The following is a 13,289-nucleotide window of genomic DNA, read 5'->3' on the forward strand; positions in this document are numbered from 1 at the left end:
ATCTACACATCTATCTGTCTATCTCATAAAGCACACTGATATTGACTCGTTTTGTAAATAACAAAATGCAGACAAAATAACATGACTAGCCATTTAATATGTTCACGCTGATTTGTATTTATTGTCCCCTTATCACTCTATCATACAAAGCCATGTCTTTAAATAAATTGGGTCCAGAGTTTCTGTAACGTTAACGGTGTAGTTTTCTTTTAATTCCTATTTTAAAAATCAAACGTAAAAAAAAAAAAATATATATATATATATATATATATATATATATATATATATATATATATATATATATATATATATATTTTCTTGCCTTTGAGTACAACCCTCCCAACTCCCATTCTCAGCCTTAGTGCCTCTCTATTATTCACTTAAAGTGGAGTCAAGTAAAGTCCTCAAAGGTCAAGTCCTGAGGTCAGAGTTTAGATAAGAGGCAATTTGACATAAAGTCCTAAAAGTCAACAGCAGAGCAACCAGACAGACACATCTCTATTACTCATCTGGTCCTCTTAGATGGGGTATAGAGCATTAACATGAGTATGTGTAATATGGGATATTTTTTTAATTCACATTTAATATTCAAGAAATCAGAAATGTGTCTTTCTCTCACTCATCAACACACTTTGACAGTAGATGTTTTATAGTGTGGACTGCTGGGAAAAGACCTCAACAAATAGCATACTATAGTGTGACAGAGTGGTGGCCGTTTTCTTTCTTTTTTTTTGGCCTTTTTCTTATTACCAAAATATGAAACACAAGGTGGTGGGGGTGGTGGTGGGCTGTTACTGGAAAAACATTACAGGAAGATTGTCATTGAGAGGTTGAGACAGAGAAGATAACTTACAAGTTAACTTGTGTCATCACGCACCATCTCTTTCACAAAGCTCACAGGCATTAGTTTAAGTTTCAAATAAAGTCTGATGTTCAACTGAAGGATGCATTGAACATTTTAAAAAGCGTAAAGTGTTTGGAGATGAAAGCCTCCTAAGACTGTTACCGAGTTCACGCTGTCATTACTTTAACTTGCACCATGTCATAAACAAACAAGACTCCCAAATAAATGACAATCATTTACTTCTTTGAGCCTTAATGACTTGAGATTCGATCCTTTATGCTTTATTAAGATATGGATTTGAATTGATTTTGAAGTGTGATTAAAAAAGCATTAAAGTAGCACTCCCCTTGAATGTGCTTTGAATCAGTTTTATTCTCAAGTAGGTTTGCACAAGTTGGAATGTGTCCTAGCGCTATTGGTGCATTAAAAGTAAAACACAAATAAAATAATGTGAAATAAAGAACCAAATTGAACAGCAGAACTTCTATTTTCAAGAAACATAGAATAAAAATAACAATGCACCAAATAACCTATAACCACGTGACTAATAACAATACATTGTCAGGTATACTTGCCCCACTTTTTCAGTTGTTGTTAAAAAGGCAATTCATGAGAAGGACCTGACCATGCTTGACACTTTTCAAAGCAGTCTTTCCCACCGCCTCTTTGTCAGAGTGGAGGATTGCAGCGGTAGGGCTCAGTGGTAGTTGGACGGCCATGATGTGTCGTATATAGAGGTGGAGTCATGTAGTATCACAGAGAAGAGAGGGAGGCAGACTGAGCAGCTCCAGCAGCAGCCTCTGCTGTCCTTGTGCGCCCTCACCTGTCCGAATGAGGGAAAAGGCCCTCGAGCGATGTCTCCCCCTCCCCCCACCCAGCCTGGCAGACAGAAGTGAGGGAAATTCCTCTGCCTTTCTCCCTCCACTCTTTCTTTCTGGCCAGCAAAGAAAAAAAAAAAAGTACACCCCTCTCTTTCTTGATTTCCATTCCTCTCTATCTTTTCCTGACTTGCAGAACACTTGATTGTGGCTCCATGGTAGTCAGATCAGATGTCCCTTTAAGGTTTCAGGATGGACGTCTAAAACTAGACTGGTTAAACACAGCATATAGGTGAAATGCAATTCTCTCTTGTCAAAATGAGCTTTTCTGATATCCACAGTAACATTCTTCCTGCCTATCCATAATTATTTCACATATCCAAAGATTCATTCTGGCTTTAATTTCAGCTATCCACAACGTAATTTGTCCTGTCCAGAATGAACAATCGAGATATCTGCAATTGAATTTTTCCTAAGAAAAACTCAGTTTTTATAGATACCCTGTAAACAACCCATTACTAGTTAGAATTTTAATTTCAGATATCCAAAATGAAAAATGATTCCAGATATGCGTATTGTAATTATGTATATCCTTTGTCCATCTGTCTGTCTGTCACGTAAAAAAACGCCAAGGCACTCTCTTTTAAACTATTAAAATGCCTTTAATTTCATGGCATGGTCATGTGGACTTTAAAAACACACTTCAATGACCCTGCCCTGAAAGTAAAGGCATTTGTATTATTTAAATGAGAGTGCCTTGGAGTTTTTTTTCTTGTCAGACAGACACACAGACAAACCTGCATTAAATGTAAATTATTTGCTTCATTACAACATGGAAGTCATTTGTTAATGAATTTGTTTGTTGACTGAGTTGCTCCCTATCCAAAGAGCACCTCTAACCACACTTGTTTGAGTCCTGTTAGCGTTCCTTCCTACATTTTTCTCTTTCATTTTTTGATAACACAGCATGTCTGATTTTAAGATTCTTCTTCATATTGTTTATAAAGAACCAAAAACGTATAGCAAAGCATTGAATGAACTCTTAGAATATCGGAATGAGGTAGAGGGGAAATGCAAATTGAATTGGTTTAATTTTTGACTTTGTGGCGCAGAGGCAAAGGTCAGTCAGCTTCTATAATTTACAGACCACACTGAATAGTTTTTAACTGGCGTTTAGAAAAATGATCAAACATCATTACATTACCAATCAAAATGTGTTTCAAACAGTTACTGAATGTACCAGATATAAAATGATGCAGTGCAAACCAAATCCAAGGCATGGAAGTCTCCTCACGACAACTCAAGATGTCCCCAGGTTTTTTTTTTTTTTTTTTTTTTTTTTTTTTTTTTTGTTGATGATACGTTTAAAAATCATAAAGAGGAGTCACCTTGTTGCGTTTTAATAGTGCGCCTTGTGATGGCAAAAAGACTCGTTGTTTTGCTACTTACCAGGAGGATGAGTTATGCAACAGGTCTTGGCCAGGGCAGATGAGATCTTGTGATCGTCCAGAGATAAGTAAGAAGTGGCTTTGCGCAAGAGATGAGTGACCTTGCGGGTTTACAGTAGTGTCACTTATACAGTGTGTGTTTAAGATAGTAAAGGACAGCGGATGGGTTTGGAAGGTTTTACTGATTGTGGAACCTTTTTTCCCTTCTTTACATAAAGGCATTGCAATTTAGATGCATCATCTTTAAAACATATAGACTACAGCTGATGGAAAACCCTGGGCAGTCTTGTTGGCGAAAGTGCAGAAACTGGGCAACAGTCATGGCTCTCCTGCTTCAGTGTCTAGTTTTGCAGGAGCAGATCAAAGAGGGGGAGAGAGACCCACGCGGCAGACACTGCAGAATGCGCCCCTCAGTTTTTACTAGCCAGCCCAACTTGAACTTGACCATGGAGCCTGCGCAGTAAGCTTGTAATCCAATCCACGGCCCTTGCGGTGCAGGCATGCCAGAATATTTTCTTTTGTCACAAAAAGTTTGAGTGTGTGAGATAGAAAAGCGCGAGAACGCTTTTGGTGAATGTTAAATCTGCCTCTGGCTGAAGGTGTATAGCATTTCCTTAGGAGAGAGAAAAAAGGAAAAAAAAAACCTAGACGGAAATAACATCTCACCTCTCCTTCATTATCATGGCCCCTCCCGTCTCCATTGCTTCAACTTGGCCTTGAAACAAGATGACGCAGCTACCCAAGAGTTAACTCGATGACCTTGGGGAGAAACATGTCCTGATGACTATGAGCTAAAATTCTGTGCGCTTTTAAGACTCGTTGTTACAGCTCTTCTTTACGCCATCCTGCAACCCCTTTTAGCTATCACACCAAGGGCTTAGCAAGCGATGAGATCCAGCCAGTATCACCCCGTTAAAGAGGAACACATCACTGGGTACGGCTTACCACCAGTTCAGCAGTAGCAATGCAGCACGCCAGGTGCAAAGCCCTGACGTTCGCTAGAGCGCATGTAAAGCTCGAGTCTTTGCATCTCTGGCGTCGTTGAGGGAGGTGATATTTACATGCATGTCTGCTTGCAAATGTTTTTTTTTTTTTTTTATTCTTAGGGAGTGTTGCTGTCTTCAGTTCCATTCCACGTATATGTTCCCTCTGTTTGCTTTATGTCTTGTCAAACGACTTACAGCTTCTTTTTAAAGAACTGAAATCATGCCAGAGGTAGAACAGATGTGTGATCACTTCAGTGATTCTTTCCTCTAATTCAAAGCCTTCGTTGAGTGCTATTGTGTTGTGTTGATGAAAAGTAACTTTCAGGCAGATATCCAACTTATTTTTATGCTATCCAAAATGCTTTACACAAAGCCCGGACAGAGGACTGAGTGAACTCGTGTGTTTTCGCTTTCCACCAGTACAATTAGCGCTTATTCAACAGTAATTGACAAAACCTGTAGAAAATATCTCTCAGTAAATATATTAACTATAGTCAAAGTGTTTTAAATTACAAAGTTGTAATTTTTAAACGACATTGTGAAAGACCTTCTCTAGAAATACTTAACATTATAAAAGCATAAACGGTTATTTATTACTATTATTTTTAATTGAATTGACCCAACATAAACTTTTATTATGAACTTAATATGAAAAGAAGGATTTGGTTCCAAGTAGTCAAATAATGAATTCAATTAAATACCCAAACCCTTTACATTTAGGCTCATTCTGCCTTGAAAATCTTTATTCCAGTTTACACTGATCAGAGATGTGTTACTGTGAAAACTGCCGGTGTTTATTTCTTCCTTTTGAAACTTTTTCTTTCGGTTTTTTAATGTTCTCTCAAACAGATCATCGAAAACAATTTACAAAATGTCTGCATCTTCATGCGGGGACACCATGTCGTTAGTGTCAACGCGTAGCCTACTTCATAAGAACATAATGCATTGATAAATAAAACGGGGGTATGTCTTTTACGCCAGTGCAATGCGTTGTATCATTTGAAAGTGGGACACAGGCTGCATTCGTATTCTGTAAAGGCATTTTTATATAGTTTTGTTTGTGGTATTCATGGCTTCTGAAGCTTGGCTCGGTAACATTTTCTATAGGCTATGTCGGCCTCCATGCTTTCTGCTCAGAGCAAAAGGCCATGACGGCAGATTGTAGACACAGAATCTTATTCTGTTGACAATAACTGTAATTATCAACAACACGCTAAATAGGAGAGCTGCGTTAATAATGAACTAGGCCTATATTGTGCTGAATTCAAACTTGAAGAACATGTGGTCAAGAGAATAAACAAAGTTTGATATTCAAATGATGACTTCATTGAAAAGTGCTACATTCAAAATAGTACACACGCAAATGCTACAATTAGCCTACACAAATAATATTTAAAATAAGAATAAAAAGATGTTTTCCGTCCTCCAACATTGTCTGAATTCAGTTAAAACACGCTGTTTCTGCAATCACAAATACAACACATTTGAGACTGAGGACCGGCTGAACATTCTATCAGAATCCTGCGTGCCAATAAATGATTTCACACGCAGCTTACAGGCTCGAGCCTTAGCAGGCTGTTAACGCAACATTTAAGACTTCTGCAGGAGAAATAGAAACAGACTGGCACACAGACATCAGCACACATTCAGAGCACCGTGGGAGTGAAAGTTTACAGTTAAACCGTGCACCTTAAGGTGGCATTCAGTGTGTGAGCTAGAATTTTTTTTTTTTCCTCTTTATTTTTACGCAATCCCTGTTAATCCCACCACAGGCCACCGTCCAGAAAATATGCAAAAGTCAAGTGTGTGACCGCCCTGTGGTTCACTGCTCTCACCAAAGAAATACATTACTTTTATGTTCTGACACTTTTTTTTGACAGCAGCCAGTTTTAAACACGTGTCATCGACAAAACTGAAATTTGACTGTGTGTATTTTATCTCAGTAGCTCGTTTTATAACATCATTTATGCTATTAACGATAGAAATTTATAGCTGATCATAACTTTATATAGACCTGTTCCTCCTCCAGGCGCTGGATACGGGGAATGAAACGCGCACGCGCTGCATAATTTGGATAGCACACAAACAGGGTTGAACCTTAATAATGACCTCAGAGAAAAGCCTCCAGGTTGTGCTGCCAGGTCCTTAAGGAAATTCCAGGGATCCTCAGATGGATCATGGGGAAGTACTACCCAAAATCTGAAACACTTAAATTTGACATTCATTCATGTCTATCACTCAGAGCATGTTTAAATTACTTTTCACCATCAACTCAACACTTTCTGCAGGAAAATCAAATCAGTTAATTGACAAATCAAATATGAATACTCGTTTCCAAAGAGACTATTACAAAATGTTTAACTCCAGGATTCACTGCGTGTGCTTGTATTTGGCGGGACAATGAGTGCGCCGCCCCTGTATTGTGTTCATTGTTCCTTGGGATGTCTCATGTCTGGACTGACCACATGTGTGCGCGCGGCGACAGCCACCTTGGCGAGGACGCAGAGTTGCTGTGACTGTAGCAGGAAACTAAAAAAAAAAAAAGGATCCAAAATCTTATCTGATTGAAAACACCTCGCGGCAACATGTAAAAGAGGCTCAAACGGTCTGAGATGGAAGCTCTGATACTGATCAATGTTCACCTAACATGACACTAGAAGACATGTGGAACAATAAATAATAAACGCGTTGGGGTTTATTTTTGATTTATTTGCCTAGATTGTAGAAAAACGCCACAGGGCAGAGAGCAACAGGCCGGGCCTTGTGCAGTTACTCAGTGACTAACAGTAGCTCCATGTTTCTGAATGATTTCATTATCAAAGATTTATTGTTTAATAATGTAAGGACTCATCCAGGCTGGTGGTAAGCGTTTGAGACACATTATGGGATTTCTGCTCGTGAACTAGTAAGGGCAATTCAAATATCTCAACTGTTTATTAAGAATATTACGCACAAATCCTCATTAGAATGATTTACGATTTCTCCCAAATAAACAACTTAGGCTACTAGATTTAGACCATGACTTTATTTATCCCAGAGGCCAATTCTGTTTTGTAATTTCGCATTATAACAATTCAACAAATGTCACTCTGCTTTAATTAATGTTAAATTTTGATTTGACAGTTGAGTTAAATGAACTCTTAATTAGAAACGGTCCTTTAAAAAAAATATATAGAATCTTCAATCAACAACACTACAGAAAAATATCACCCTGTGTCACATTTGAGTTGAAATAAATGCATTACCTCACGATATACAGGTCTAGCAATTGAATCAATAATAGTTGTTGTGATCAAATGTATTCATATTTAGTACTGAAGATGCGCTCTCTCCGACAACACAAAGTAGACTACATCTCATAGTTTTCGTTGCTATCACGGCCTTAAACCTTCAACCCATATTTGTGTCTGGTCGACACTTGTTTTGTCCAGATGGGTTTCTTTTTAGATCTGTAAATAGCCTGTTAATCTTCATATTTAGGCTATTTATTTTGTGCTTTCCAAATAATGTGAATTTTGACATGATGTGAATATAGACTCTTTTTTTAATTTTTATTTTTATTTTTTACATGTAGGTGAATCAACATGAATTGTGAATAACTTGTATGGCAAGCTTTCGCGATGTTAAAGGATGCATTTGAAAACAGTGAAGCTAATTATATTTTACGTAAACGTTTCACGTCTATTGGTGGAAACCCAACCGTCTGCATGCGTCAGTATTTTACGCACTTCAGTGGCAGATTCTGCTGGTTTGAATGTTATCCCTTTGTTGCAGACAACACACAAGTACAATTCCCCTCAGTCAGACATCAACTTCTGTTGGACTTTGAAACAAATCAGGTGACAAGTCCAGTGAAAGGTCCACCAAGTCCATTTCCTCCAACAAGGAATAGAAAGAGAGCCTTAGGTCGTAAACACAAGCCACCAGACCAGACCAGACACACACGCACACACATTAAACACACACGACACGTCTATCCCTTTCCCTCTTTTCGGGGATCAACATTTTCACACGTATCTGTCAAAAACACCCCCAATAGATCTGGAAAAAAAAATAAAACCATTTCCTTTTAATTTTTCCAAAGCCAGGCCTCAAAAGCACCACCCAGGAGTAGCGGGTACAGACCTGTCTGTGCGAATAAGCGGCGGAGAAACCCAAATGATAGTAAAAGTTAATGTCCTCCAATAGCTTTCATTGGGACAGGAATTCTCACCCCTCTTCCGCTCCTTTCAGGCGCTCAGACGGTTCCTTCAAAGCGTGAATAGCCCGACAAGCTGGACGGCTAGACAACAACTTTCAACTTGACCTTGGCCTCCAGCGGCGTCAACCTCCTATATGCAAAAACATGCACGCACTGCAAGGTTGAGAGCAATCGTTGGCTATATTGTAATCCTGTCGGAAGTCTCATGTCTGGAATAGTCACTTATAAGCCTGATGTAACAACCCATGTTCTTGATTTCTACCTGGGATTACGTTTGGAGCTTTCTGATGTGGACTTTCTCTGACTGTATTTGTTCAAATCTTTGCAGGCACAACACAACATGATATATATCGACTCTAATGCTGTCTATTAATGTCTTTATCCAATAGTGAACGCGAGTATCCAGACTATTCATTATACAGACATACTATTGTGCATCAGCGTGCGGCAGATTCAGTTTACTTCATGCAGGCTATATAATGTGCAACATTAGTATACACTATACGAAAACATTGTATTTGTATTCGTGTGTATTTGCTTTTGGTGAAGGCTGTTTAATTTACTTCTCATACCAACGCAGACATGTGATGAGTGCGTGCGCAAATGCCCATAAATAAGCACATGATCCTTATGTAGATGCTTGAGTCTGTTTTCAAATGAATCCATCATTCTTTTACAATAATCGACTCTTCTTTGAACTCAAACCAGGACAAGAAGCATTTTAAAGAAGCCATTTTAAATTCAAGTAATAAGGATCATATAACATTATAAGTAAAAAAAGCAGACAACTCATTTGTGTGTCTTACTTAAAAAAAAAGGCATACAATCCATTTCAGTCGACGCAGACACGACAAAAGCGAAATTCCTGGAAAGGTACGGTCACCTTACTTCGCCGCATTTTTCTCCATTTAATTATCTGTACTGGGTGATGTTTACCGTCCTCTTTGCATAGCCTGGTCACGTGACAAACGCCTGGCCAATGACGGCACAACCTCTGCGCTCTTGTACGCGTCAGAGTGGCATTACTCTCTGGGAACCAGTATCTCCTTTTTTCAGTCTCTGAGCTTTTTTAAAAAGAGCCAGAAGCTCTAATGTTGGATGCCGTGCTATGACAACATCACTGCTCCTCCGTCCGCGCTGGGTCGACCCGTCGGTTATGTTCCTCTACGACAACGGCGTCGGTTCCGATGAAGTAAGCAAGAACATGGACGGTTTTCCTGGTGGCAACTTTGCTGCGAACCAGTGTAGGAATCTGATGGCGCACCCCGCGTCCCTGGCACCCAGCACGGCTTACTCGTCCAGCGACGTGCCCACCTCCGGAATGGGCGAGCCAGTGAAGCAGTGCAGCCCCTGCTCTGCAGCTCAGAATTCATCCAGCGCGTCCCTGCCTTATGGGTACTTTGGTAGCGGCTATTACCCGTGCAGAATGTCGCATCACAGCAGCATAAAGTCGTGCGGAACGCAGCCTCCCTCTGTATATGGAGAAAAATATATGGACACCTCTGCCTCAGGCGACGACTTCACCTCTCGGGCAAAGGAATTCGCTTTTTATCCAACCTACCCTTCAGGCCCATACCAACCTGTTCCTAGCTACCTGGACGTTCCTGTGGTGCCAACAATCAGTGCGCCCTCAGAAGCCAGACACGAGTCCCTGTTGCCCATGGAGAGCTACCAGCCGTGGACTCTTGCCGCCAACGGCTGGAACGGGCAGGTTTACTGCGCCAAGGAGCAGCCGCAGCCCGGACACATGTGGAAGTCCTCCATACCAGGTAGGCTGCTTTCCTCAGAGTCCAGCCTTTAGACACATAGCAGTCTGACCATGCTAGTGTGTTTACAAACGCAACCAGTATGCATTTTGTACAGAATGGAAGGGCATTAAATGTCAGTCAACCAGCAGAAAACACACCTGTGTGTTACTTTAACAAATAACTGGAATTATGTGCGACAGGAAAAAATGTTAAACATGCATGGACGATGAATCAAAAGCCCGATTCGCATACGTAATTTCTGTAGCATTTTTTTTTGGCACAGAAACAATTTTGTCATATTTATTTAATCATTGGGTACTATAACAAAGTCAGTCCCATATATTTCTTACTTTTAACACAGTAAAGCAGAACATATTTAATTTAATTGAGAAGCTAGTTAAAAACGTGCGACTCATGTTTTTATTTTGAGAAATAGAAAATCACTAAGAATCTGAGGTTCATTCACTTGTTGAGAGGTGGCTACACAACAGCTTCTTTTGTCTCTTGTCTCTCAGACGCGGTGTCCCACTCCGGGGGAGACACAGGCTCTTATCGACGTGGAAGAAAGAAGCGCGTGCCATACACCAAGGTGCAACTGAAGGAACTCGAGCGCGAGTACGCTGCCAATAAATTTATCACGAAAGACAAACGGAGGAGGATATCGGCCCAGACCAACCTGTCCGAGCGGCAGGTCACGATATGGTTTCAAAACAGACGCGTAAAGGAGAAGAAAGTTGTGCACAAATTGAAAACCATCAGCTAGTTTTTTTTTTTTATTATTATTTTTACACGGACAATTATCTGTGGGAGATAAACTGACACACACACACACACAGACACACACACACCCACACACACACACACACACACACACACACACACACACACACACACACACACACACACACACACACGCGGACTCATGGATTGGAACAACACTCCTTCCTGACTGAACATGATTTATTTTTCCGTTGCCAAATGATTTCCCGGACCTTCTGGAACAAAATCTAAGGCCTGTTAAGAAAGGCGGACCCTTCCACTTGTTGTATATTGTTTCAGGAGTCAAGTGGTGGGGAATAAGGGACAACATATATATGTATGTATATGTATATATATATATATATATATGTATATGTATGTATATATATATGTATATATATGCAGTATGTGTGCTCACTCTTAACACAAGAAAAAATGACCCCGGCTCAGAACGTTTTGCGCCTCCGAGCTACGCCTTTATCTGGAACTTTTAACGAGAGCGATAACGTGAAGATTCACAGGAAGTGGCGGATTTGGACCTTGGAAATGTTAAATATTAATCTCTCCTGGCTTCTTATTTTAAAACCTGCTCACATGCTTAGCTTGTATGAAGTTTTAGTCTTATCATATGAACCCTTGCTCTCATTCATATTCACTCAATCCATGTTGCAATCCCTCTTGTGATAATGCTTAGATAATCGTTGGGGGATATGTGTTCATAGCGATCATAGCTTTTATAATGTGTGCGTATTCATGTGGTTGTATATAAAGTAAATTCCGGCATGGTATCAAGATATTTGTGTGAATCCAATATGTCGTTGTTAAAGTCCGCCCAATTAAAATATGGACTTGGTCGAATTTCATTTACGTGTTCTTCATAGTGGATCTGAGATATTATGATGGCTCAGCTTTCAGTTTGTAGCATATATTGACATTTTAGGGGTAAATTTAATATATTGTGCTCTTTCGTTACTGCTTTACGTCGGCTCCTACCCATAAGGCCTCCCTACTCTCGCTGCATGTGGAGTGAAAGCAGAAATGTTCTATAATCAAGGTTTTTTTGAATGGGTTTTGCTGTAGCCTATTTTTTGTTTTATATTCATACAGTTTGTATAAAAATATATAAGAGTGCAATGTGTGTAGCAGAGCTCTGTTTGACTCTGGGAAAAGAAGAAATAAGTCAGTGTGACCTGTCGGTTCTAAAATGTAGGCTGACATTGCCATCTAGCGGTGACTTTGTGACATAAACCAGATTACATCAGTGGTTAAATGCCCCATTGAAAGCTTGACTTCTAAATAACAATAATACTTTAGATATATTAATATTGATAGGAAATAAAAAACATATAATTATAGTTAAATTCTACAACATTTGGAAGGCCTATGTTTCCATTTTCTCTGTCTTTGAGTAAAACGACTGCCGCAAAAAATACTCAGGTGTTGTTGCTTATTAATTATTATTGTTATTTTTTATGCAAACCAATGTAGAATATCACCGCTGACTCACTCCTGTAGAATATGTGTGCAGCGAAATCAACCGCATAGCCTAAATATCACGTTCATTTAATGATAGAGGTCATGAAGGTAATCTCGTTTATTTTTGCCCTCAAGCGAGTTTCGTTGTGATTTGTTTTGCCAATATAAAAGAGATAATATTATTTTTATTTTTTTCAGCTATTGGGTAGGCTACTTTGAAAAGCAACAAGTTTTAAACAGGACTAGATTGCTGTGCCGTCTTTTGCTGCATTTTCTCACGGTAGGCAATTTTCAACGGTGAACATTGTTCAACGTGGAAAAAATCAATTCTGATAAAATAATTGACAAAAGGGTTTGTTGAGTTTCAATCCCTTAATGCTGAATGAGCTTTATTTAAAGGTAAAGAGGTAACTGGATTCAAATGGCAGGCAGTCAGGAATTAGATCTGGTTATATAGAAAATATTGAAAAGCATTCAGCGGTGTTATCTGTTAGTCTCCATCAGGTTTTTTTAAAATACAACTGGACTAATAGACTACAGCCTACAGGCATATTACATATTTCATAATCTCAGCCAAGCGAAGCATTTTTAATTTGACATGTCTGTCTTTAAGGGGTTTTTGGACTAATTAAAAATAAGAAGCAAAACAGAAAGTTATCCTGGGACTTAAAATTAAAATTAAATTAAAATGTCAACGTTCATCTACATTAATGTCTATTTTCTTATCACCTTTTGAAAAATAAATACTGTATAAAATAGGGGTTAAATATAAATGAGGTGTTGTAACTTGTAACCTGATCACATTGTTGGCCGTTTTGTCGCGTTGCAAAGACAAATCTGTAATTGAAGAAACCACACACGTCTCCCTTGTGTCTGTTGCCACTGGTATCACTTTATTTGTCATTGTCGATAATTATGATAGTTTTGAGCTGTGAATGTGAACACGTTATGAAATATTTACTTTCGTAGTGACCAAGTGCAATATTAACGCGCAGCTGTAGCCAGAAAC

The 13,289-nt window shown here is 39.2% G+C and overlaps 1 protein-coding gene across 1 annotated transcript; it reads left to right on the plus strand.

Moving 5' to 3' along the window:
• Positions 1-9,302: 9,302 nt before the first annotated feature.
• hoxa13a (homeobox A13a) lies at positions 9,303-13,135 on the plus strand. Its single transcript, XM_020641816.3, has 2 exons — positions 9,303-10,066; positions 10,561-13,135. Exons 1-2 carry the CDS (start codon positions 9,406-9,408, stop codon positions 10,806-10,808), a joined length of 909 nt encoding a protein of 302 aa, XP_020497472.1. The 5' UTR covers positions 9,303-9,405; the 3' UTR covers positions 10,809-13,135.
• The last annotated feature ends 154 nt before the right edge of the window (positions 13,136-13,289 follow it).

This window comes from Labrus bergylta, chromosome 19 (assembly GCF_963930695.1).
Source record: "Labrus bergylta chromosome 19, fLabBer1.1, whole genome shotgun sequence".
Classification (NCBI taxonomy): domain Eukaryota; kingdom Metazoa; phylum Chordata; class Actinopteri; order Labriformes; family Labridae; genus Labrus; species Labrus bergylta.

Coding starts and splice junctions, on each gene's coding strand:
- hoxa13a (XM_020641816.3), top strand. CDS start 9,406: ATGACAACATCACTGCTCCTCCGTCCGCGCTGGGTCGACCCGTCGGTT. Junction 10,067..10,560: donor GTGGAAGTCCTCCATACCAG/GTAGGCTGCTTT, acceptor CTTGTCTCTCAG/ACGCGGTGTCCCACTCCGGG.